This window comes from Staurois parvus, unplaced genomic scaffold (assembly GCF_062004578.1).
Source record: "Staurois parvus isolate SC_StPar_1 unplaced genomic scaffold, SC_StPar_1.0 ptg000024l, whole genome shotgun sequence".
NCBI classification, from domain to species: domain Eukaryota; kingdom Metazoa; phylum Chordata; class Amphibia; order Anura; family Ranidae; genus Staurois; species Staurois parvus.
In genome coordinates, this window is record NW_028317820.1 from 1,301,670 (window position 1) to 1,322,950 (window position 21,281).

Sequence of the window (21,281 nt, forward strand, 5' to 3'; positions counted from 1 at the left end):
ATTACATGCTGTATATGTATTTATCTTATCATACAAACTTCATTTGTTGTCGTCTCATGCAGATGCTGGTGTACAGATGACGGGACCTTCTACACATATTGCCACCATTGGATCAGAAGCTCAAATTCCGTGTACATTCACAATGGATCAACATCTCAAGGATTCTATAAAGTTCACAATTTTATGGTATTTTGGTGAAACTTTTATTCTAGGAAGTGATACAGTAACGTATAATAATAAATCCAAATATTTCTTGGATAAAGAACAAGCATTAAATGGCACTGCAAATATGATGATCTCCAACATATCTGTGGAAGATGGTGGAAACGACATATGTTCAGTGAGCGGTCTACAAATCTACAGGACAAAAACAATCACAGTGACCATTCAAGGTACAGCAGTTTAGATGTGTCCAAACATCAAAAAGAAACTTCACCCATGCTTAATATATAAGTGCGCACTCCATGAGTAAAGTGTAATTGTCATTATAGAGTACATACATTTAGTTATGTGTTTTCATATACTGAACTATCCTAGCATAACTGTTCTTGTATATTTTCTTTATATTTAACAGCTGTTCCGAAGATCACAATTGTTAATAATGTTGTCATGACGTATAAAAATAGTTTCCTGTGCTGTGAAATCTCTGGATTCTACCCAGGGGACATTAATATTACATGGCTCCGGGATGGAGTAACACAGGACAATGTTTTAGAAGGAAAACGTCAGCAAAATTCGGATAAGACATACAGTATAAACAGCTCGATAATACTAAGGCTCACTGAGGAGGACAGAGAGCGGAACTTCTCCTGCTTAGTCAATCATGTGTCCCTACGTACACCTCTAAACAAAGACCTTCAACTGATATATGGAGGTAATGACGTTGTTTATTCTGCCTAAAGAAGCCTTTCTGAACCTTTTTTTTTTTTACCTCAGAGGAACTTCTAAAATAGTTTTTAGGTCTTGAGGAACCCTTACTAAAACCAATTTATTGGGGTTAATGGGGGAAAAGCCTCTTACATTGGTGGTCAGTAGGAAGAATGCAAGCCATTCAGTGATGGCCAGAATGCCACCATTACAGATAGCTTAAAAGATCATTGATGACATGCTGCTGCATCTGCCAAGTGGTGTTGGCCCAGGAACTATGGAGGCACCATCAGATGGTAGATCAATCAACCACAGTTCAAGGAACGTTCCTGGGTGAGAATGGCTGGCCTAAAGCTTCTTCCAGATAGGTGGTAAACTGCATCTTGCAGTCTTCTCTTAAGCTATCCATAGATGGATCGAATTGTCCCTGCTTAACCAGCAAACTTCTATTTATGTTTTGTCACTCCTGCTCGACAGAAGTCGATATTAGGCCTTAGGCACCTGCACTGCTCCTAAACTCACATTTTGGAAATTTTGAGGTATTTTAGCAAAGCCCCTGAACATAACTTAATCAAATCCTATGGGGGTTATTTACTAAAACTGGAGAGTGCAAAATCCAGTGAAACTCTGCATAGAAACCAATCAGCTTTCAGGTTTTATTGCCAAAGCTTGATTGAACAAGCTGAAGTTAGAAGATGATTGGCTACCATGCACAGCTGCACCAGATTCGAGTGCATCAGTTTGAGTAAATTAACCCCTATGTGTCCATGCACACACAGGCTTTTACCAGTGTTTAGGAGCAGCAGCATTTAGAGGCAGTAAATGCTCCTCTCCTGAATGAAGAAGAATCAAGTTCAAGAGAGGAGAGTTTTGGCAGAAAAATGTTTGACGTGGCATAAAGGCGTGTAAACGCATGCTAACACTAGGTCTGTTTAGCGCTTGATCATTATTATTCTGGCCAATGAAATTAATTAACACCCAAGCGCTTGATGCTGTTAAATGTGGCAAACACGTTTATCATCCTCCAGCATTTTTCTGCTGCCAGTAAAAAGGTGTCTAGAGAGCATCCAGTGTGCATGAACCCTAATAACTGACTGCTGTCAAATGGGAATATTGGAAACATTTTCACAATTAGCGGCTGCAGCCAATGGCCTGCAGCCACTAATCAATGTATTTTAGCAGCAGAGAGTCCCCGCTGTAAGAATACAGTGTCTCAGTGGGGAGGATTCCTTCATCTACCTTGTTTGTGTGGATCACCTCAGATGCTGAACAGCATAATCCAATTGGCTTTGATTTTGTCAAATCAGTTGATTTGATTGACTTTGATACATATGGCAGTCTAGAGGATGTGTTTGACCTGCTTTGGTTCTTTACTATTTGAGTTCAGTTCCACTTTAAACTCCTATCTGTAGGTATATCTGTAACTGTGTGACTTGTCTTCCATCTGTTGCTCCTACCTTAAAGAATATAACACCCAACATTTCATATTCCTGATATGTGCTTACTGTACTATGAATGCCTGTTCTCTTTGCATTGCTTCCTTTGTGTGAAATCCCTGATGTTCTTGCCAGTCCCTCTGCTTTTCTATTAAATACTGACCGCAGTAGGCATGGGAACATAACATGGTCAATTCTCAAGCTGTGCTGGAAACTCCACCTGCTCTCCTCCAATGATCAGACTTGTCCTGACATGCTCCCCCTGCACAGCCATTCACTGGGAAGATCAGCATGCTGCTCTTTCTCCTCTCCCAACTCTTATGCAGCTGAGAACAGAGGGAATGTGATCACTTATAAAAAAGGGGAAGAAATGTATTTATAATCTTTTTTATGTCTGTAGTGCCCTCTAGCTTAAGTAGGTAGAATTTTTGCTAGTCAGAGGCTTGGTAGGAGCCTAGGATGAGTCAGCCTGGGAGTGAGGTAGTGAATTTACCTCAGGACAGGCTGAGAGGCTCTACAGGTCAGGGCTTCTCGAGCCCTCCCACCCTTCCAGAACTTTCTGGAAGAGGGGCGGAGGAGGGGAGGAGGCCCAGATTTGCATGTTTAGGGGAACGTGGCCAATCCCCAGGCAGGCCAGGCATGGTGGCCAAGGGCAACCCTTAAATGTGACAGAGGCTGTCAAGAAAGGGAATCAGGTGGAAGATGGATTGACAGAGAGAGCTGGAGTGTGGAGCCTGGGAGGGGGCACCAGGGAGGGAAGCCTACCTACAGGCTGGTTGCTGGACAGAAGGATCTCCACTGCCTACAGTCTCCTAGAGAGGACAAACTGTCAGCTAGGAAGGAGCTAGCCTAGAGTAAGGCATGAAAGCGGCCACAACCCATCAGGCTAACAGGACAGGACAGTGTGAATATTTCTACACCCCCTGGGCCACATAAAAGGAGAGGGCGGTCAGGTGCCATAGCCAAGTAGTTCTCATCCAGGACTACTTATTGGCAGATCTTGGAATCCCTTGCCCAGGGATACCCCCAGTGCAGCCGGGTGAAGAGGAAGGATTCATCTGGGGTCTGGGGAGGTACATCATGGGGACTTCAGTGCTCCTTAAAGAGACAGTTGCCACTTTTGATCCACATTTTTGTACAGTTGCTAGGAAGTTATCCTCAAGTTTTACAGTTCCTTGGGCATCCCATATACCCCTAGACCCCATCCAGTACAGGTTAATACAATAGGGTTAGGAGGGCCCTGCTCTTTGGAGCTTACAATCTAAGAGTATAGTTAGAACTATGTAAGTTCCCAGTGGAGCAGTCAAGAGCCTACACAGTCAGGTCCCATTCACACCTGAGCATTTTGTAGTGCGAAGCTCCAAAACGCTCAGTGAGTAAAAAATCAATATTACTCTGCGGAGATGGTTTACATCTCCACTTCAAGTCGCCTGAAGCAGAATGCCTGAAGCTCAAAAAAGTTTTGTAGCTGCTTTTGTAGCTGCGTTCAGGCAGATTGGTGCATTTTTTTATGTGTTTTTATTCCTTCCCAAATACATGGAAACGTACAAATCACGCATTTTCATGCGCTTTTGCATGTTTTGTTGACCAAGAGTGTTTTTCTGGCATGACAAAACATGGCAACAATTGATGTCACAGATTAAATTTTTCTCTGTTGGCCAATACATAAACGCCAGAACTCAAAAAGCCTGAACAAATCATGAAAAAACGTTTGCAAACGCACATAAATACACACAAAAAAAAATCAAATAATGCTGCACTCAGATGTGAATGGAGCCTCACAAGGCTGTGTTTCTCCATTCTTGGTAGCTGAACAGAGAAATGGCGCAACAAAGAAAAAACTGCTGGGGAGGAAAGCTTTGCCCACGCAGTGCAAAGCAGATTAGCATCAATAGTTCCCTTTTCCTTTATTCAAATCCTGACCTACCTTATTGTCGGTTTACACTATAGGGTATTTTGCAGAGACGTTACTGCCAGACCATGTATTTCCACCACAGACAAATCCTTCAAGCTTACATGTGTATTTAACCTACTTCATACATGTTATTTATCTAAAAAATAGCTGCTGGGTGCCGCCATCTTGACCGTGATGTCAGCAGCCCCAGCAGATGCACGGCTTTCACTTGAGTGACCTACAATTCCCTCCTTCCCCAGCAGCTACATAAAAGATTCTGTAGGTAGAAGAGGAGGAGCTAGGCCAGCACAGACACTCCTAAAAAAGAGAAGGTTATGACTAGAGATGAGCGAATCGAACCAGGCGAACCGGAATTCGATACGAATTTGCGGAGCTCCTCTATTCTGACAGCCTATTTCTGACAGTTCTATGACATTCCCTCCATACAGCGGTTGAAACCGCTGTATGGAGTGAATGTCACAGAACTGTCAGAAATAGGCAATTTCTGACAGTTCTGGGACATTCACTCCATACAGCGGTTGAAACATTGTATCTATTTGTTTCCATAAATGACATTCTGCAGATACACTTAGAGGAGCTCTGCAGATACACTTTTTGCCGGCTTGGAATTATTCTTATTTTCATCCTACTTCTTCTTCTTCTTCTTCTTCATCCTCATCCTCTTCTTCTTCTTCTGAGGATGAGGATGAAGAAGAAGAAGAAGAAGAAGTAGGATGAAAATAAGATTAATTCCAAGCCGGCAAAAAGTGTATCTGCAGAGCTCCTCTAAGTGTATCTGCAGAATAGAGGAGCTCTGCAGATACACTTTTTGCCGGCTTGGAATTATTCTTATTTTCATCCTACTTCTTCTTCTTCTTCTTCATCCTCATCCTCAGAAGAAGAAGAAGAGGATGAGGATGAGGATGAAGAAGAAGAAGAAGTAGGATGAAAATAAGAATAATTCCAAGCCGGCAAAAAGTGTATCTGCAGAGCTCCTCTATTCTGCAGATACACTTAGAGGAGCTCTGCAGATACACTTTTTGCCGGCTTGGAATTAATCTTATTTTCATCCTACTTCTTCTTCTTCTTCTTCTTCTTCATCCTCATCCTCATCCTAAGAAGAAGAAGAAGAGGATGAGGATGAAGAAGAAGAAGAAGTAGGATGAAAATAAGAATAATTCCAAGCCGGCAAAAAGTGTATCTGCAGAGCTCCTCTATTCTGCAGATACACTTAGAGGAGCTCTGCAGATACACTTTTTGCCGGCTTGGAATTAATCTTATTTTCATCCTACTTCTTCTTCTTCTTCTTCATCCTCATCCTCATCCTCAGAAGAAGAAGAAGAGGATGAGGATGAAGAAAAAGAAGAAGAAGAAGGAGAAGTAGGATGAAAATAAGAATAATTCCAAGCCGGCAAAAAGTGTATCTGCAGAGCTCCTCTAAGTGTATCTGCAGAATGTCATTTATGGAAACAAATAGATACAATGTTTCAACCGCTGTATGGAGGGAATGTCCCAGAACTGTCAGAAATAGTCTATTTCTGACAGTTCTGGGACATTCACTCCATACAGCGGTTGAAACCGCTGTATGGAGTGAATGTCACAGAACTGTCTCATCCTTCTCCTTCTTCTCATCCTTCTTCTCATCCTTCTCCTTCTTCTCATCCTTCTCCTTCTTCTCATCCTTCTTCTCATCCTTCTCCTTCTTCTCATCCTTCTTCTCATCCTTCTCCTTCTCCTTCTTCTCATCCTTCTCCTTCTTCTCATCCTTCTCCTTCTTCTCATCCTTCTCCTTCTCCTTCTTCTCATCCTTCTCCTTCTCCTTCTCTTTCCTCATCTCCAAGGGCATTTAAATTAAAGGTACAGTGTTCTGCACTAATTTAAAGGCTCTCTGAAGCCTAGAAACCCTTTTTATAAGTTATCTTCGTAGCGAATAAATTCGCATCGAATCGAATTTCTTCCTGAAATTCGGCGAATCAGCCGAATCAAATTTTTGAATACTTCGCTCATCTCTAGTTATGACATGTGAGAATGGAGGGAACTGACTCTTCTTAGAGTAGTCAATTTTTCTAGCAAGTTCAGAGGCACATTGCAAGTGAATCATTTATGTAAAACAAAAAAGCTGCAAGTAAGCTTTTAAAATACTTGAGTTTTCAGTGCTTCCCTCTGCTGCATCTCCATACACTGTTCAATCATAGTCCAAGATGGGCTGGGCTCTGAGAAAGTGAGTTAAAGTATGCCGGCCATACAGACTGAGGACATCTAGTGGAAGAAAAAAAGATCCCGCACGGAAATTTTTTGTGTTGAGCCTGAATTTTGCAGCAGATGTTGTTTTGTTAAAACGCTAAACCCACAACAGTAAAACCAGTCTGTATATGCAGTAAAGCATGCTTGTTATACTCACTGTGGAACCTAAGGGGTTAATCCTCTGTATTGTGTAAAAAGGCTGTTCGATACTGTCTTCTCTGATCCTCCCCTTCTTCCAGTGTCCCTCTCTTATCACTTGATAAGACATATTGTGTGGAGACAATCTGCACATGCTCAGTTTGGTGTGTATTGCTAGAGAGGTTTTTTCTTCTCGGGACAGTGCATGTGATCAGCACAGGTCCAGTCAGCACTGTCCAGACGAGGTCAGGGGTTCTGCATCCTCCTAGAGAATGAAAACTCCTACAAGTTGTAACCAGTGCTCTGCTGGACACTGATATAAGTCAGAAGACTGCTATATACTGCTGATGAGAAAATGTATTTAGCAGTTTATATTTACTAAAATAATTGTATTTCCATGTTCTGTGTACTGTGGGAGACCAGATATAGTGAATGCAGGGTCCAAGGAGACCAGATATAGTGAATGCAGGGTCCGGGGAGACCAGATATAGTGAATGCAGGGTCCGGGGAGACCAGATATACTGAATGCGGGGTCCGGGGAGACCAGATATAGTGAATGCAGGATCGAGGGAGAGCAGATATAGTGAATGCAGGGTCCGGGGAGACCAGATATAGTGAATGCAGGGTCCGCGGAGAGCGGATATAGTAAATGCAGGTTCGAGGAGAGCGGATATAGTGAATGCGGGGTCCGGGGAGAGCGGATATAGTGAATGGGGGGTCCGGGGAGACCAGATATAGTGAATGCAGGGTCCGGGGAGACCAGATATAGTGAATGCAGGGTCCGCGGAGAGCGGATTTAGTGAATGCAGGTTCGAGGAGAGCGGATATAGTGAATGCGGGGTCCGGGGAGAGCGGATATAGTGAATGGGGGGTCCGGGGAGACCAGATATAGTGAATGCAGGGTCTGGGGAGAGCGGATATAGTAAATACAGGGTCCGGGGAGACCAGATATAGTGAATGCAGGGTCCACGGAGAGCGGATATAGTGAATGCAGGTTTGGGGAGAGCGGATATAGTGAATGCGGGGTCCGGGGAGAGCGGATATAGGGAATGCGGGGTCCGGGGAGAGCAGATATAGTGAATGCAGGGTCCTGGGAGACCAGGTATAGTGAATGCAGAGTCCAGGGAGACCAGATATAGTGAATGCAGGGTCTGGGGAGACCAGATATAGTGAATGCAGGGTCCGGGGAGACCAGATATAGTGAATGCAGGGTCTGGGGAGACCAGATATAGTGAATGCAGGGTCCGGGGAGAGCGGATATAGTGAATGCAGGGTCCGGGGAGAGCGGATATAGTGAATGCAGGGTCCAGGGAGAGCGGATATAGTGAATGCAGGGTCCGGAGAGACCAGATATAGTGAATGCAGGGTCCTGGGTTTAGAAACACTTTAATTCATCTTTTAATGGACTATTCATGTCTATTATGTTATTTTTGGAGTTTTGCTTTACTATATAGTCACAAAAGGAACTAAGAACTGCAATAATTCTCTATTTGCAGCACTAAGAGCTATTGTGATTGCATGCAGGGTATGTATTGATCTTCTAACACAAACTTAGGCAGTTCATTAATTGTCGTCTCATGCAGATACTGCTCTATACATGAAGGGACCTTCTACATACACAGCCACCCTGGGATCTGAAGCTCACATTCCCTGCACATTCACAGCAGATCAACATCTGAAGGATTCTGAACAGCTTACAGTTCTTTGGTATTATGATCAAAATATTATTCTAAGCAGTGACGGTATGGTGGAGCACAATGCGTCCAAATATTCCCTGGATAAGGCCGAAGCATTAAATGGCACTGCGAATCTGAAGATCTTTAACATATCTACAGCAGACAATGGAAGCTACACGTGTGCAGTGAGATATGGAGCATTCCAAGAGAAGAAAGCAATCACAGTGACTTTCAATGTAAAGTAGTATAGAAATGCTCAAAAGTTTCTTGATTTTAATATGCTGCTATCTTCAGTTTTTAAGTTAATGTCAGAAACTATGTAACTCGTAGTGCCAAAGGCAATTGAATATTGGAGAATACATCAGAAAGCGGGAGCTGTTAAAGGTTTACTGTCTCCATTGCTTAGGGAGCATTGAAAAAAAAAAAAAGTTAGCAGGTCCCTACTGCTTGCAACAGATTTAATGGTAGGATGATGGCTTAGAACAGCCATTCTCAAACAGGGTTCTATGGAAACCTTGGGTTCCTCTATAGGTTGCTAGGGGACCTAGAGCTGTGGATGACTGGCATCTGATTTGATGGTGCTTGCATAATTCTGGGGTCAAAGCCACTCGAAAGACCCAATGTCATGACACCAGTTATCTTTATTAGCTGTCTGTAAGTGGGACATTCTTCCTACTGTCCTCCAATGTAAGGGACATTCTTCCCATTGACCTCCAATGTAAGGGACATTCTTCCTACTGTCCTCCAATGTAAGGGACATTCTTCCCATTGACCTCCAATGTAAGGGAGATTCTTCCTACTGTCCTCCAATGTAAGGGTCATTCTTCCCACTGACCCCCAATGTAAGGGGCATTCTTCCCACTGACCCCCAATGTAAGGGGCATTCTTCCCACTGACCACCAATGTAAGGAGCATTCTTCCCACTGACCCCCAATGTAAGGGGCATTCTTCCCACTGACCACCAATGTAAGGAGCATTCTTCCCACTGACCCCCAATGTAAGGGGCATTCTTCCCACTGACCCCCAATGTAAGGGGCATTCTTCCCACTGACCACCAATATAAGGAACATTCATCTTACAGACCACCAATGTAATGGACATTCTTCCCACTGACCTCCAATGTAAGGAGCATTCTTCCCACTGATCACCAATGTAAGTTTCATTCTTCCCACTGATCACCAACGTAAGGAGCATTCTTCCCACTGTCACCAATGTAAGGGACATTCTTCCCACTGACCCCCAATGTAAGGGACATTCTTCCCACTGACCCCCAATGTAAGGGACATTCTTCCCACTAACCACCAATATAAGGAACATTCTTCCCACTGACCACCAATGTAAGGTGCATTCTTCCCACTGATCACCAATGTAAGGAGCATTCTTCCCACTGATCACCAATGTAAGGAGCATTCTTTCCACTGATCACCAATGTAAGGAGCATTCTTCCCACTGACCACCAATGTAAGGGGCATTTTTCCCACAGACCACCAATGTAAGGGGTCATTCTTCCCACTGATCACCAGTGTAAGGAGCATTATTCCCACTGACCTCCAATGTAAGGGTCATTCTTCCCACTGACCTCCAATGTAAGGGTCATTCTTCCCACTGACCTCCAATGTAAGGGACATTCTTCTCACTGACCACCAATGTAAGCAGCATTCTTCCCACTGACCCCCAATGTAAGGAGCATTCTTCCCACTGACCACCAATGTAAGGAGCATTCTTCCCACTGACCACCAATGTAAGGAACATTCTTCCCACTGACCCCCAATGTAAGGAGCATTCTTCCCACTGACCACCAATGTAAGGAGCATTCTTCCCACTGACCACCAATGTAAGGAGCATTCTTCCCACTGACCACCAATGTAAGGAGCATTCATCTTACAGACCACCAATATTAGGTCCATTTTACTACTAAATCCCAATGAATTGGTGTTAACAGAGGTTTTCCTAGACCTGAAAACTCTTTCAATGGCTCCTCTGTGGAAAAAAGGTCAACTTCTTATAGCATATGTGCCGCAGCAAAGAGGTTGGGCCTTAATGACCACACAGCAGACATATGTGTCTATGGACAGCTGAGGAGTCTGTGCTAAGAGCATGCTTACTACACACTCCCAGCACACAGACTGAGCTGTCAAGGACAGGTCCTGGTTTCTAGGAATGTTCAGGAACAAGTGGGAGAGGCTCCCAATCATGTGGCCACTGTGAAAGCCAATTACATTGGTCACATAACTGGTCAAGCTGTCCCCTACTGGGGGGCATAAAAACTGACTAAAAGGGACACTGGGGATGGGAGGGGAGGGTATAACAAAGGCTGGTATGGAACCATTTTTAGGACTTCTACCTCTCTGTGACAAATGAGAGAATTGTACCTTGCAGTATTCACCATGTGGCTGCTCTCTATTTCTCTATTCCTGCTCTCTGGTTTACCTGCTTATCCGCAGCATTTAATGTGCACTGAAATAAGAAAACACCTTGATGTTTAATCTATAGGTAAACATTGTTCTTTCTGCAGATGAAAGGATGTCCGGCATCAATGACTGTAAAGGATATATAGATGCTATTATTGTTCTTGTTATCCTTGGGCCTTTGGCAGTAGCCATAATTTGTTTTTGTTGCCGGAAACGATATCAGAAAATGCTGAAAACACACACACGAGAAGGTAGGAAACAACATCTTAAGTGACTCAACTGTTTCTTCCTTTGAAACCAAATATCACATGACTACGGCCAAACTGCACCTCTTTCATTCTCTTAGTAGTTTGCATAGATTAAAGCGGAGTTCCACCCAAAAGGGGAAGTTGTCCCCTGCTCCCCATTAAGGATTGGCAGCTTTGGGGATCAGGTACCCGAATGTGACAGGTACTCGCTCCCACTTCCGCTGCGATTGGAAGCGGAAGTTGTCCCCCTCCTCCCTACCTGTAGACTTCTGGGACACATGACAGGTCCCAGAAGACTACGGGGCCATTCACAAAGCGCAGCGCTTCTCGCACATGTGCAGCGAGCACCCGGCTGTGAAGCCACAAGCTGTCACAGCCGAGTGCCCACACTGAAGATGCCGGCGCCAGGGAGAGAAGACAGCCAGTGAAACCAGCTGTGGTGAGGACACTGCTGGACCGAGGGACAGGTAAGTGTCTGTATTTTAAAAGTCAGCAGCTACAGTGTTTGCAGCTGCTGACTTTTTTTTTTTTTTTCCAGCTGGAACTCCGCTCTAAAGTAGAACTATAGGCAAACCTTTTTTTTCCATTTTGGATAGAGTAAGGGAGGGTTCTAACTCCTGCCAGTTTTTTTTTTTTTTAATTTGCCATCTGTGTTAACCCAAAAGCAAACATTTATGATATTGCAGCTTACCAGTTTTTAGATGTGATGGCTGCATTAGTTTTCCTTTTTAGGCTTTCTTTCCCTTTTTTTTTCATCTGGTGATCTGGCTGATAAGTCTGTTGTTTTTCAAATTAACACACTATCCTGCAGATGTAGCAGTTAAAGGGTTGAGACAAACCATTTACTACTGACAGGGGTGCTTACAATGATCAAATGTATTTATGTAAAACCTTTATCCCAAAAGGAGCAAAACTGTTTGCTGTAACTGCTCATAAAGTTGTGAGCTGGAGTTTGGCTTCAATTTGTTAGTGTATCTAATTCTGTTTTTTCTACAGGAGTTCTGTGTTTTGTCTGTAAAGCGGCTCAGTGTTATTCTATGTCCATACACATTAGGACAATTAAAGGCATATTTTAACCCTTTCGTGCCTAAGAGTAAAACACATCTTAATGATTAAGTAACAGGGGCGGACTGACCATTTGGAAACTCGGGCACTGCCCGATGGCCCGGGGTCAGTAGGGGGCCCCATGAGATGCCTCTGGTATCTTTTTCAAAGGCTTTTTTGAGTTTGGGCAAGGACACAGGGGCCCATGATCTCCTATTGCCCGGGGGCCCCATGAGTTGTCAGTCCGCCCCTGTTAAGTAATATATTGCAACTTTGATGTGTTAGTAAAACCGGACATATCATCACAACTACTTTGTGCCCCCAGCAGAGAGACAGGTATGCAACTATGCAGCCCAACGGAAAAGAGCCCAGTTCTGTGAGGCCGCATATTTGCATGACGTCAGCGTAGAGGGGTTAATCTCAATGTTTGAAGGCAGGAAAAAAAAACCCTTCTGGTCTGTGGTTTTGATTGCAGCTTTCTGGCAGAATAGATGCTTATCTCTCCTAAACTGTGTACAAAAATGCTCAATAACCGGTTCTGCGCTGCCCTATAGCAGAAATACCGCTACAGGGCGGCACAGGTGTGCAAAATCACATATATATACATGATTTTGCAGTTTGCGGCCTCAGCTGTCAGTCGCTGGGTCCCGGCCGGTGATTCCCCGTCGGCACCCGGCAATTGCAGAGTATTACCAACGGGGGAGAGACCTGTGTATAAACAATACAGATCTCTCCCCTGTCAGCTCCTGCACACTGCTTTGTAAGGCTCTGCATAGCAGCATGCTTACAGTGAAACACACGCACAGTCCCCCCACAGAGAAACAGTACACAGTTAACCCTTTGATCACCTCTCATATTATCCCCTTCCTGCCCAGTGCCATTAGTACAGTGTCAGTGTTTTTTATTAGCACTAATCACTGTATTGGTGTCAATGGGGATGTCACCAAGTCAGTTCCCTCCAGTGTCAGAATGCTCGCCGCAGTCCCGCTATAAGTCGCTGACCATTACTAGTAAAATAAAAAAATTCCAGTACATATACTGCCATTTGTAGACGGTATACATTTTTTAACAAAGACATGGAGCAGAATACATTTAGGCCTAAATTTATGACAAAATTTGATTTTTTAAATTTTTCAACTGGACATATTTGATAGCAAATAGTCAAAAATATTGTTTTTTTCTCAAAATTGTTAGTCTTTTTTTGTTTTAGCGCAAAAAATAAAATACACACAGGCAATCAAATACCACCGAAAGAAAGCTCCATTTGTGGGAAAAAAAGAACATGCATTTCATTTGGGTGCAGCGTTGCATGACCGCGCAATTGTCAGTTAAATTAATGCAGCGCCATATCCCAAAAAATGGCCCGGTCAGGAAGGGGGGAATCCTCTTAAGTGGATAACAGCATTTTTTTCTGCCAATGGATCTGGCATTCTTTTGAAGCTCAGAGTGCCTGGAGCCTAACCCTAATATCAGTCTTCCACATGACATTGATTCTAACACTAAACCCTTCTGTAACCCGAACATTAACCCTTTCCAGAATTCTAACCCTAAACCTACTTTCAAATTGATATTAAAAAAATGCATTTTTACCGTGTTTGCGGTGCCTTTTTTACTGGATATGTTACTCAAAGACCGCTCCTAAAATACAACACGGGTGCATTTGTGATACGTTTTTGCCGCGTTTTCCATTCATTTCAATGGAGAGGTGCGGTTTTGGTGCTTTTTTTTTTTTTTTTACCACACCAAACCTGCACCAAAAATGCAGCAAGCAGTATTTTAAAAATGCCATGGCCCCGCAACAGATCACTGAAGAGTTACATAGGATTATATTGTTACACTTTTTATTCCACTTTTTTTAACGCAAAAATGGAAGAAAAACAGATCAGTGCATTCAATGAATGAAGAGAAGACTGCAGATTAACAGGTACAACTTATGTAGGAGGATTTGCTTCATCTCTGTGTATCACCTGAGGGCCAGTCACTTCACTAGGTATATGGAAGGGATTACAACCACTTAAAAGCAATCCTGTTACTAAACCAAACCTTCGCTCTCATGCTAGGCACCTTTTCATGCATACAAGGGACATAATATTTGAATCTTGGTGCTTTGTGTATTTCTTCCAGATCTGAGCAGTAATCCAACATGAGACTTTAACTCTATGCAGGAGACCACTCACTGCTGCTCTCTCTCCTTGTGCAGGGTGACTGGTCTTGTCTCCGCCCTCTCGTGTAGTTTTCTGCAGGCAGCCTGCATTGGGTGGAGCCTGCTGAGCCCCTCCCACAGCTCTGCTCTCTCTCCTTGTGCAGGGTGACTGGTCTTGTCTCCACCCCCCTCCTGTAGATTTCTGCAGGCAGCCTGCATTGGGTGGAGCCTACCGGGCCCCTCCCATAGCTCTCTTCTCTGCATAGGCTATATACAGCTCAGAGATGATGCCCCTGCTACTTTTACAAGGTAATAACTGGGTGTGCAAAGACATTTTGAGGCTAACTGCATTGTTGCACTTAAAGCAATCATATCACTAAAACAAAACCCTTACCTGTCACCTCTCTACTTCTTGCTAAGGCACCCTTTGGTACATGGATATACGTCCTCTAGCACAGGGATATATATCAGTCCACTACCAATCCTTGTAGCTTTTTCTTTCCTCATTTTTCCATATTCAAACTATCTGAACCGGACATAATCACTTTTCTGCATTTGTAAGGTTTCTACAGATCACATCTGTTTCATCATTCTTTTATTGTGCTATGTATAGACATTTAACAGCAGCACAGTGGCTAAGTGGTTAGCACTTCCACCTGGCAGTAGTAGGGTTATTGGTTCAAATCCCATCCACAGCACCGTCTGCCTGGAGTTTGCATGTTCTCCCTGTGCCTGTGTGTGTTTTCTTCCAGACTCCAAAGACATGCTGGTAGGTTAATTGGTTCCTGTCTAAATTGTCCCTAGTATGTGTATGTATGAATGTGAGTTAGGGACCTTAGATTGTACTCCCCTAGAGGGTTAGGGACCTTAGATTGTACACCCCTTGAGGGTTAGGGACTGATGTGAATGTACAATATATATGTAAAGCGCTGCGTAAATTGATGGTGCTATAGAAGTACCTGAAATAAATAATTGTCATTTACACTTCTGATATGTCTTTCCTTACTTTACATGTGTGCTGTAGGTTCCGGCATTCCCATGAATTTACTTTCAAGCAACGAGGGAGAAAATGTAAGTGAAGATGTAGAAAATGACCCATACCTGGCCGAACTTATTCTCCATCAATGAGGTCTCGCCCCATCTTCCTTGACCTATCATCCCGGGAGGGGATGCAAATTCCATGGGATCTGGCTCTGTATCTCCTATATTCTATCCTCTTTTTCCACTTAGACAGGAAAACTCCTTCTGCGCTGTATTCCCAGTCTTTCTCCGTCCTACTCTGGCCCCCACGGGGTTTCACTATAGGGTTTCCCCCTCATTCCCCCCCCAGGGGCGGACTGACCATTTGGAAACTCGGGCACTGCCTGAGGGCCCGGGGTCAGTAGGGGGCCCCATAAGATGCCCCTGGTACCTTTTTCATAGGCTTTTTTGAGTTTGGGCAAGGGCACAGGGGCCCCATGATCCCCTATTGCCCGGGGGCCCCATGAGTTGTCAGTCCGCCCCTGCTCCCTCCACTCTGTTATTTTTGAAACTGGTATAGCTCCTACTGTGTAGGATTGCTATCTTTTCTATGTTACCTTTAACATCTTTGTAACTCACCAGTCGGTCTGCTCTATCCAGGTTTTGCCATATTTTCCTCCAGGATGTATTTTTAATTACTGCACAATGATATGCTCTGGTCCTGCTATGTTTTATGTATTTTGTGCTTCATTTGGGGCAGCACAGTGGCTTAGTGGTTAGCGCTTCCCCCTAGCAGTGCTAGGGTTGTTAGTTCAAATCCCAGCCATGGCACCTCCCATATGGAGTTTGTATGTTCTCCCTGTGGCTGCATGGGCTTCCTACAGACACTCAAGCTTCCTTCCACACTCCAAAGACATGCTGGTAGGTTAATTGGCTCCTGTCTAAATTGCCCCTAGTATGTGTATGTATGAATGTGAGTTAGGGACCTTAGATTGTACACCCCTTGAGGGTTAGGGACCTTAGATTGTACACCCCTTGAGGGTTAGGGACTGTTGTGAATGTACAATATATATGTAAAGTGCTGCATACATTGACAGCACTATGTAAGTACCTGAAATAAATAATCTCTACTAAATACTGTTGTAGTTGATGCACAAAACACACAAACACTGCATTCCAACATGGTCTAATTTTTTATTAAAACTGATAAATAACAGATGTGATTTTATATCATGACATATCATTGTGATTACAATAAATACCACATTTGACACTTCAAAGTCCCCCATTTGGCAATTTTGTGTTGGTAGTTGGTTAGTATGGAAATTATGGAATGTGGTTTCCTGGAATCCAGTAGAGGGAGTCTGTTGTATCAGGTTTATATACTGCAACTAGTCCCTATCTCAGATATTTAGAGACTCCCAAGTCTGTCTATACTATCCAGCTATACTCAGACATTTCCAGGTAGGAATTTCACTGGCACTAAGGGCTCATGTATACGGGACGTTTGGAAAAAACTTCTGACCGATGGAAACTGACTGCTGGAAAACGTAGGTTAAAAAACATCTGTTTAGCTGCGTTTGCATACTGCGTTTATGTGCGTTTTTAAATTATAACCTCAGCAGACCTTCCCAAATGCCCAGAATGCACTGAAAAACAGTAAAAAATTAACTATTTCAGACATTTTGAGAGAAATAGAGAGCGCAGAAGCAGAGAGAGCAGTATGTGTTGAGATGACCGGTCTTTTCTGGTTGTATTCACTATGGATACCATCATGATCATAATGCATCACCTTCTACCATTTTTCCTTCACGCAAAACCTGGAACTGACTGCGCTAGTGTACCGAGTCCATTTGAATACATGGAAAACGCTTTGCATGCATTTCTGATGATGAAAAAAAGGCTCTGGACAGCATCTGGATATGGAAAAGTTACAATACGCATCTAAACGCAAACACTTGCATTTACCCACATTTATAAGCATTTGGTGTTTGAAAAGCTGATAAAATCTACTCCTGAACACAAGTTTGGTGAGTTCAAAAAAATGACTGTAAACTCAACTGCCTGTAAACGACTGTAAAGGACGATGTGTACATGGACACATAGGAGAACATCAGGGAGAGTTCAGGGGCTGCTGAATGTCAGTTTATCAGCTGAGGTATACATGGAGCCCTTTAAAGGTCGAGAAGAAGGGGGGGAGAGGAGGAAAAGGAAAGTGAAAGAAACTTGCTTTTCTCGGGATAGCAAACACTAACTTTATGCGAGTTGTTGTATCTCATGTTTTTATACAGATTTACATTCTACTTCTGGAAAATAACAAGAACAGCTGACTTTAGTTTTAAGTTCAGCTAAATATAAAGAAATGAAAGGTGTGACAATGTGGAATAAGAAAGATTCTGAGTTACCTTCCAAGAAAAAGGGAATGTTTACTTTGGGATTGTTATGGCTGCTTTTCCTGCATCACACGGGTAAGTTTTCTTCACTTATATTCATTTTAACATATGAGACAATCGAAAATGCGGCAGTGGCAGAATGAAGCAGGTACTCCACCCACACACAAAGGAGGGGGGTTAATCTTCTGTCACAACAAATCTGACTTTGAAATTGTACGACTTCACTTGAAATGGCACGATTTCACAGTTGAATGTTAGTGCGACTTCTGGCATGACTTGGAAGACATCTGTGCGACTTCAAGCACAGACGTCTATGCAAGGAGCACCTGAACTTGCAAAAAGTAGTACATGAAGTACTTTCAAAATCAGTGCAACTCACTGACTGCTGCCATTGTGGACAATAGGGTGCGACTTGTCATGCAATTTGAAACTATCAGGTTGCAGCAGTGTGACCGGGGACTTGTTAGCAGATTTGTGGGAAGCGATGTGACCTGAAGTTTCCAAAAAGTCTGCAAACATTCTACATGTACAGGGATTGGACAAAAATATAGAAACACTGCATGATTTGCAGATGTGAATGTGACGGCATGTTTCACGTTGAAAGCGGAAGTGATTTAACATTCTTTTGCTTCTGCTGTGTGATGAGACACCTTGCTAACTGGTGGGAAGCCTCACATTTGTCATTCACTGTGTGTGCTGCTTGTAATACGGAGTCATGTCAGAGCTTACTGAGGTTCAAAGAGAGCAAATTGTTGGTGCCGCTTAGCTGGTGCCTCTGTGATTGAAGATGCCAATTTATTTGCCGTGTCGCCAGGTAAAGGATCGAAGGTTATGATTTCTGGGGAAACGTCATCTGATGAGCATAACCGCGGCCCACATGGTCAACTGACCGAAGGAGACAAAAGGACATTGCGCATGATTGTGACCCGGAATAAGAAAACAACCACTGCAAAAGTGACTGCAGGGCTCAATCTCAGTCTTTAGCAGTTTTTCAAATGCAATTCTTTTGCAACACATACACTTTAATGAATTTTAATGCACAAAAACACAATATAATACTCAATTGTTTGGTAAATATGAAAGATGATGTTATGCAAAGTAAATAGATACCTAACATGTCACGCTTTAAAATTACGCATGCTGGTGGAATGATGACAAAATCTCCATATTCAATGCTTTAAAAGCTGTTACAGGTTATCAGTTTAGAGTTACAAAGAAGGTCTGGTGCTAGAATTATTGCTGTAGCTGCAACGATTGTGGTGATACCTCACATGTGTGGTGCTAACACCGCTTATAGTACATATGTGTGCGAGACCTATGTATGTGTTCACCTTTGCAAGCGAGCATGGGGGGCGCAGGGCACATTAAAATTTGTTTTTATTTTATTAAACAAATGTTTATTTTTACACTGTCCTTTTCATTTTTATTCTCTATTACTATTATATTACTTTTATTGCTATCACAAGGAATGTAAACATGTAAGAGGTGACAGGTACTGTTTACTGAGACATCTGGGGTCTAGTAAGCCCCAGATCTGTCCTCTGCCCTTCAAAGCATCTGATCAAATCTGCATCAGTTCAATCCGATGCTTAGATAAGCTGGAAATGGCTTTAATCAGAAACCAGAAGTGACAAAATACTCGCTTCTTTTGGTTTTGTATGCTATAGAAATGATTAGGGACATTCTGATTGTGCTAAGTGTGCTCTCCTCCAATGATCAGACTTATCCTGACATGCCCCCCTGTACAGACATTCATTAGGAAGATTAGTGTACTGCTGTATCTCCTCCACCAGCTCTTATGAAGTTGAGAACATGGGGAATGTGATCACTTATAAAAAAAAGTAAAAAAAACTTATAAAAAAGGAAAAAGGTATACAGTCAGGTCCATAAATATTGGGACATCGACACAATTCTAACATTTTTGGCTCTATACACCACCACAATGGATTTGAAATGAAACGAACAAGATGTGCTTTAACTGCAGACTGTCAGCTTTAATTTGAAGGTATTTACATCCAAGTCAGGTGAACGGTGTAGGAATTACAACAGTTTGCATATGTGCCTCCCACTTGTTAAGGGACCAAAAATAATGGGACAATTGGCTTCTCAGCTGTTCCATGGCCAGGTGTGTGTTATTCCCTCATTATCCCAATTACAATGAGCAGATAAAAGGCCCAGAGTTCATTTCAAGTGTGCTATTTGCATTTGGAATCTGTTGCTGTCAACTCTCAAGATGAGATCCAAAGAGCTGTCACTATCCGTGAAGCAAGCCATCATTAGGCTGAAAAAACAAAACAAACCCATCAGAGAGATAGCAAAAACATTAGGCGTGGCCAAAACAACTGTTTGGAACATTCTTAAAAAGAAGTAACGCACCGGTGAGCTCAGCAAAACCAAAAGACCTGGAAGACCACGGAAAACAACTGTGGTGGATGAGCGAAGAATTCTTTCCCTGGTGAAGAAAACACCCTTCACAACAGTTGGCCAGATCAAGAACACTCTCCAGGAGGTAGGTGTATGTGTGTCAAAGTCAACAATCAAGAGAAGACTTCACCAGAGTGAATACAGAGGGTTCACCACAAGATGTAAACCATTGGTGAGCCTCAAAAACAGGAAGGCCAGATTAGAGCTTGCCAAACGACATGTAAAAAAGCCTTCACAGTTCTGGAACAACATCCTATGGACAGATGAGACCAAGATCAACTTGTACCAGAGTGATGGGAAGAGAAGAGTATGGAGAAGGAAAGGAACTGCTCATGATCCTAAGCATACCACCTCATCAGTGAAGCATGGTGGTGGTAGTGTCATGGCGTGGGCATGTATGGCTGCCAGTGGAACTGCTTCTCTTGTATTTATTGATGATGTCACTGCTGACAAAAGCAGCCGGATGAATTGTGAAGTGTTTCGGGCAATATTATCTGCTCATATTCAGCCAAATGCTTCAGAACTTATTGGACGCTTCACAGTGCAGATGGACAATGACCCAAAGCATACTGCAAAAGCAACCAAAGAGTTTTTTAAGGGAAAGAAGTGGAATGTTATGCAATGGCCAAGTCAATCACCTGACCTGAATCTGATTGAGCATGCATTTCACTTGCTGAAGACAAAACTGAAGGGAAAAGGCCCCAAGAACAAGCAGGAACGGAAGACAGTTGCAGTAGAGGCCTGGCAGAGCATCACCAGGAATGAAACCCAGCGTCTGGTGATGTCTATGCATTCCAGACTTCAGGCTGTAATTGACTGCAAAGGATTTGCAACCAAGTATTAAAAAGTGAAAGTTTGATTTATGATTATTATTCTGTCCCATTACTTTTGGTCCCTTAACAAGTGGGAGGCACATATGCAAACTGTTGTCATTCCTACACCGTTCACCTGATTTGGATGTAAATACCCTCAAATTAAAGCTGACAGTCTGCAGTTAAAGCACATCTTGTTCGTTTCATTTCAAATCCATTGTGGTGGTGTATAGAGCCAAAAATGTTAGAATTGTGTCCATGTCCCAATATTTATGGACCTGACTGTATATTGTAACTGTACTGTCTGCCCTTATGTTGTAAAGTGCTGTGTAAACTGTTGGCGCTGTGTAAATAATTTAAAATAAATTGAATAACTCAAATTGAATAACTTTTTTCAGCCTAATGATGGCTTGCTTCACGGATAGTGACAGCTCTTTGGATCTCATCTTGAGAGTTGACAGCAACAGATTCCAAATGCAAATAGCACACTTGAAATGAACTCTGGGCCTTTTATCTGCTCATTGTAATTGGGATAATGAGGGAATAACACACACCTGGCCATGGAACAGCTGAGAAGCCAATTGTCCCATT

The 21,281-nt window shown here is 43.0% G+C and overlaps 2 protein-coding genes across 5 annotated transcripts in view; both read left to right on the top strand.

Annotated features, from left to right (window-relative positions):
• Positions 1–16,341, top strand: part of LOC149472060 (natural cytotoxicity triggering receptor 3 ligand 1-like) — a 39,785-nt gene extending 23,444 nt beyond the window's left edge. For 2 of the 4 annotated variants that reach the window (XM_089693379.1, XM_089693371.1), the window contains 3 exons: positions 63–392; positions 575–874; positions 8,163–10,536. In XM_089693379.1, coding sequence (XP_089549505.1) covers positions 77–392; positions 575–874; positions 8,163–8,500 — 954 coding nt within the window. In that variant the 5' untranslated portion in view covers positions 63–76 and the 3' untranslated portion in view covers positions 8,501–10,536. Of the gene's footprint in view, positions 1–62; positions 393–574; positions 875–8,162; positions 10,537–10,770; positions 10,918–15,125 lie in introns of those variants that run through there. The other 2 variants (XM_089693381.1, XM_089693388.1) reach the window with 2 other exon arrangements.
• Positions 16,342–17,286: 945 nt separating this feature from the next.
• The window catches only part of LOC149472061 (uncharacterized), an 86,681-nt gene continuing 82,686 nt past the window's right edge, over positions 17,287–21,281 (top strand). The window contains exon 1 of the mRNA XM_089693199.1: positions 17,287–17,529. Within this exon, the coding sequence (XP_089549325.1) occupies positions 17,424–17,529 (106 nt within the window). The 5' untranslated portion in view covers positions 17,287–17,423. The remainder of the gene's footprint in view (positions 17,530–21,281) is intronic.